General features: G+C 37.4%; 1 protein-coding gene across 2 annotated transcripts in view; it reads left to right on the top strand.

Moving 5' to 3' along the window:
- Window positions 1-944: 944 nt before the first annotated feature.
- Window positions 945-6,143, top strand: part of casq1b (calsequestrin 1b) — a 50,193-nt gene continuing 44,994 nt past the window's right edge. Inside the window, exon 1 of one of the 2 annotated variants that reach the window (XM_017461672.3) lies at window positions 945-1,338. In XM_017461672.3, the coding sequence (XP_017317161.2) occupies window positions 1,102-1,338 (237 nt within the window). In that variant the 5' untranslated portion in view covers window positions 945-1,101. The remainder of the gene's footprint in view (window positions 1,339-6,143) is intronic. The other variant, XM_017461673.3, reaches the window with a different exon arrangement.

Below are 6,143 nucleotides of genomic sequence, written 5' to 3'. Positions count from 1 at the left end.
AGGAATAATAGCTTCTCTTGTTCCACTCTTATGGCTTTTATCATAGCTTTAAATGAGATGTGAGTCCATGTACAGTACATTGAGCTCACAGAAGCATACAGTACCTTATTCCATGTCCCTTATCTTTTTTTATTTCAATAAAGTAAGTTTTTGGCTGTATTACCCACCTCTGGCTACACTCCACCTCTTTCCATGCTTGACCTCTCCAAATGCTATGATCTGTTTGAGTCAACAGAATAAAAGAACAGAGGTCATATGTCAAACTTATTAATAACTCTAGTCTCCAGTTACACACTGTAAATTTGACACTGCCTCATCTAGCTCTCTGAGTCTGTATATACATTTTTGTTTGGCTCAGGCTCACATACACGAACTCTCCTTGGTTTAGCTTTGGATTTATAAATGAAATAGAAATTTTACATACATGTTTTTTTTTTTTTTTTTTTTTTTTTTTGCTGCATTACAAAGGGAATAGAGCCAAATGAGTTTGTGAGCTAAATGTATGCATAATCAGCACAGGCATGAGAGCCACAGACTTCCCTGTTTTCACTGTCCAAGCAAGCTCTTATTTTTAGTTAGGGTTGAAGCGGTCATCAAAACTTAATATGGAAATGGAATCTTATTGCCTTGATCGCTGGCTCAACTGTACCTATGTCTCTTTGAGGGACCATATCAGTGTCCATCTCACTACCCCAGTACCCCTCTGGTGGTTTAAACAGGTGCTCAGATTTGGTCCCACCTTTTTGACATATCCACCCTTCCTTATTTAAGTTATCCAATCACATCCTGGTCTGATTTTATGCTGCTAATACCTTCTTCCACTGCTTCCATCATGTTGCCTATGCAAGTCCAACTTCTCTCCAACAAATTTACCCCTCCTCACCCTCACCCCCTCCCAGAGTCATAAGCAAGATTTGTGTGCATGTGTGTGTTTAAAAGGACGTGTGAATTATCAGTCCTGCTCTTTTCAGGGCGGCAGACACACGGACTGGACCTTGTTCCTAACTGTTTATGTGACCTCCCGTTAGGAACAAAGCAAAAAAAAGAAAAAAAATTAGGAAACCATTTTGATTTTTTATTACTGATTGAAGTGTCGGGAACATGAAGTGGGGCTTGTGGCTTGGAGTTGTTCTCCTCACCTGGGGAATTCTCTGTTGGGGAGTAAAAGTCCTGGACATCCCCGAGTATGATGGCAAGGATCGTGTCCATGAACTGACCAACAAAAACTACAAATCTGTGATGAAGAAGTACGATGTCATGGTGATCTACTATCATAAAGCTATTGGGGAAAACCGCATGGCCAAGAAGCAGTTTGAAGTGGAAGAGCTCGCTTTGGAGGTGTGTTGATGGGCTACATTATATTTGGTAGAAAGAAAGGAAAGGAATCAAGTAAAAGAATTAAGAATATTGGAGATGGATATTTAGTCAAAAATAAATATCAAGGTTTGACTAGATTGACCCTTAAAAGGCAAGAAGGCATCATGTTTCAGCAAAGAGAAGATCAAGATGTTAGCAGTTCATGTTACAGTTGATGACCAATATGGTGGAATAGTGGAATCCATCCAGTGTTCCATTTCACATTACCATGCCATACCCCGACAAGGCTGAAATAAGATCCAAGTGGTTTTAAGAGGAACCTGTCTATGTATGTAGTGTCTTTACCAGATGGCTATCTGGTAGTTCATGATGGCTCCCATTGCTAGCCTGTCAGCAGAAAGTACTGCCTAACCTTTAAGTTCAACCAGATAGTCTGTCACTCATTAAGCCTCTTAACTTGCAAGATACTGTAAGAGTTTAGTGATGCCAGAGACATGAAGTCAAATGAATTGGAGTTTGTCTATTCCAGTCAGTGAAGGAAAGTAATTTGCTGGTTTGTCCTCAAGTTGCTGAATTCTAACCAAGCCATACTTTATTTGTTTACCAGCAAAATCATGGTATAAGCTTGATTCCCTGGGGTTTGATTGTTTTGTAATCAAGCAATTGAATGTCCAGGTAATATCACCTAAAGCAAGTGTTTTTATTCAGGCAGTTGAGTGAAAAGTTGCACAGTAGAAGTGTCCTCTTCCAGGCTAGGCCAGCTAAGGTAACCTCAGCAAACCTGGACAACAGTACAGAGAGAAAACTCTGAGGATAAGAGTTGAAACTCACCCAGTTGTATTCTAACCCTTTCTCTCTTGAGCATCCTGCACTTACTGCAGGAATCAATGTCATAAATCACCAGCATTTTTGTCTGCCTTTTTGATTCAAATCAATATTGTTGTTTTTGGATCTTATTGATTTAGCTCACTTCCAATTTGAGGTCCAGGCTCAAAACAACAGCACTCCTGCTGTCTATAAACTGATGGCTTTGCAAAAAGCTAGAATTTCCATCTCTCACATTAAAGAGCTGGAACGTATATGCATAGAAGCTATGTAGCCTTTAAATTCTCTCTGGTAGAATGGATCTTTGGTAGGTAAAATGTTAGATTTGGGAAATATGATTGTGCTATATTCTATATGTGAAGGGTTATCAACTGAATGCAGACCCACCAAAATATTTCAGATGACCAGCACAAAGTATTTGGAAAAATATTTACTGTAGCAGAGTTGATAAATATATTTACAAAACTAGCTGAAGTTCATTGACTCCGGTTTTCTAAATATGAACCAGCTCAGCGTCTGTAGCAGAACCTCTGTTGAGGCTTATCTAATAGCAAGCATTTATGTAAAATATTTAGCTGATGGCTGTTCCTGAGATCAGAGACTAGCTACAGGGCTAGAGATATTAGCACAGAAAGGATAGTGTTCAGAGTTTCAAAGATTTTTCATTTTATTTACCTTCTCTGATCAGCATACTAACATGACTTGTTTAAAAATAAAAGAGTCAGTTTCAGAAATAGAATGTTTAAAGATAATTAAGTCAATGGACAAAAAATTTAATTATGCATCAATTTCAAACCAGATGTCTTATCTGTTCAGAGTTCATGGCCCTAGTCAATGGCGGTAACATGAATCACAACTGTGAAACAAAATATGAATACTTCAAACTTATTTTTAACACTAAGTTTTAATGATTGAGCATTAAAATGTAATTGTTGTCACCATTCCTGGCCTTTGTAAGCAAGAAAATGTATGTAGCTGGACCAAATTTTAGTTGATACCCCTGATATATACTACTTAACTACATTTATACAACAGTTTAATTCTGTATTTTTTTTCCAATCTCAAGGTTTTGCTAATTTAATCCAAAAATGTCAGAAAGAAGATAACACTAAGGCTGCATCCGAAATCGCATAATGTGACAGTAGCTACTGCATTTTATTCAGTACCTACTGCTCGACCATTAATACAGTATGTACTGATCAGTATAGGTGGTAAGCATGAATACAATCTGGATGTGCTACATCCGCCATGTTGGCATTGTCAGCTTCAAAAGAGCCGACGTGCCATATTTGATTCTGATAGCTCTTCCGCACCAATCCCATTGCCTTATGATATAGTGCAGTATCCACAGTGTCCAGTGGTTCCATCATCTCAGCATCTCAGAATCTCAGCAGAAGCAGTAGGTCATCTGCGTGTTTCTTGCCTACTGTTTTATGAATACTGAGAATTTGGACATACTACTCATTTGGCATACTGCTTTTCGCCTACTGTATAGTAGGGTAGTAGGGATATCCGGACACAGCTAAAGATCTGTGAAGAGGATTGGTTAGCATGGTTAGATTGTTAGACAGTTAGCAAGGATTGGTTTGAGGTGAACTTAGACATCCAATACTGGGGCCAGATTATTGATACAACAGTCAGCAATGGACTATTGGATTATCTGACATCTGGTAGCCACCCTGACAAGATTGGAATTGGTAAACATTGCACATCTGAGTTATCTAAGTATCTATATGTGTACTGCAACAAGCTGCAGCTTGCCATGGTGTATTCATCAACGTTGAAGTTGTTCTTGGGTCGAATAACCCAAGCTTTAACTGTAATTTCATTCAGCACTGAAATTGAATAGCTTAAACAGTGCTGAGGAAAAACTGTCTACTTAGTTGCACCACAAAGTGTTCAACAGATGGCTCATCTCTTACAGTCACCACAAATCACTTTAATCATTTGTCTCCTGCCTAGTGGCAAGGGCATTATCTTCTGAATACTGAGTGAAATGGTGATACGTGCTGACATCTGCAGAATTCCTACACCTCAGCTGAAAGTAAAACATGTGAGAAACTTAGAGCATGCTATGCGGAGTTGCTAATGATAGCAATGTTAGACCAAGGTTAAAGGACTTCACTTTTAAGTGTCAGCATCTTGAAGTGCATTTCCACACAACTCAATGTTAGTTGAGGACAAAAATGGGAAATACCCATTTATTTATCCAGGTTATTCGTTTCATGTTTAAACATGCATTCTTCTTAACTGTGTTCTTCTTTTTAATAAGGTTTATTCACTTAATATTTTTCACAGTTTAGTGAATTATTTCCATTTAAAATTACAATGAGTTTAGATGATTCACTGTAGAAATGTAGCCACCAAACCTGAAGAGGAGTGTACTGAGAAAGCAATCCAAAATATAAGATCATTAGAAGAAATGTTGTAAAACAAGGATAGTAAGAAGTTTTCCCATGAACTATTAAGTCTTCAGAACTGATTTGAGGAAGACAGTGTCTTACACTTGGCAGAATTGTAACAGATATGTGAAGAAGAGGAAGAAGAAGAAAAGGGGCACTTCCATTGTTCTGCATTTCAGTACTTTAGAGCCCTAAGAGCTTGAGAGTTTGTTATATATCAGTCAGTACGTTTACATGGGCAACAATAACCCAATATTAACCTGATTAAGACAATACTCTGATTAAGAGACTACCATGTAAACAGCAATTTTTAATGCCCTTAATCCGATTAAGGTCATACTCGAAGTAAACACAAATGGAATTAAGACATGTGGAGTACTCCTGTTTTAGTCGCATTATTGACGTGTATTACAGACATGTACACACCTTAATCACACTATTAACGTCGTGTGAGAGTTTTCACCGCATTTTGCAACAGGACACGATCACACATGGCAGTGTTCAACCATTTTACAGCAACCAAGAGAGCACGGCTGCGTCCGAAACTGCGTACTTACTTACTATAGGCCTATAGTAGACGAAATACATGTATCTCGGCTACTATGTAGTAGGTAAGTACGCGGTTTGGGACGCAGCCCACGGTTTCAAGCAGTCGTCTATTTGCACGTACAGCATGACAAATAATTAACCGTACTTGAAGCGTTTGTAAAAATTTTAAATAAAAACACCCAAAACTGTATACGGTACCATAATGAAGACGAACTGTATGTTGATACGTGAAATTCTGGAGGGAACGTCAGACGGTGTGACGTGGGGACGTAATGACGTGTGCTGTTAATCGATCTATGTTCTATAACATGTAAAACCTGAACATGAAAGGAGTATTCTAAAAGCGACTCATGCAAACATCTTAATCACAATATTGTCTTACTCAGAGTAAGGTCAATAATTAGATTACTACTAAAAATGCTAAAAATGTGAGATCAGATCTAACTTTGATAATTAATATCATCCACATCAGTCTCCTGAGGTAAAAGTAATTTCTGTTTTATTGACTGAATTTATTTTTTATTAATGTCTTTATATTACATTATTTAAACATTTTAAAACTGTCATCTATACAGAGTGTCTAAGCACTCTTCTCATTTTCATAGCTGATATCTGGTTACAGGAGTTTATTAGGCTTATGTCAATTGCATACGGCATGTAACCATCCAAAAACTTAATGAAAGCATGAGAAACTAGCAAGGTTTTAGACATTTTTAGGCAAACTGACAGAATTTTCTGCTGCAGTTGTTAAACTGGCTCATTACCAAACATAATCTTTGCAGGCAGATATCAAAGCAAAGTTAGAAAGTGTACATTTAGGGAAAATACAGTGCTGTGAAAAAGAATTTTCCTGATTTGTCATACTAAATTGTTTCAGAAATTAAAGCAAAATCTAAGATAATACAAAGCCAACCTGAGTAAACACAAAATGACAATTTTTATTTATTGAAGCAATAAAGTTATACAATACTAACTGGGCCTGTGTGAAAATTTATTTGCCCCCATAGTTAATAATTTCCCCAAATCTATGAAATGGCATTCATAATAGGA

The sequence above is a fragment of the Ictalurus punctatus genome, chromosome 29, assembly GCF_001660625.3.
Source record: "Ictalurus punctatus breed USDA103 chromosome 29, Coco_2.0, whole genome shotgun sequence".
NCBI classification, from domain to species: domain Eukaryota; kingdom Metazoa; phylum Chordata; class Actinopteri; order Siluriformes; family Ictaluridae; genus Ictalurus; species Ictalurus punctatus.
The sequence above is the reverse complement of the archived record's forward strand: the minus strand, read 5'-3'. Positions and strand labels throughout refer to the sequence as shown.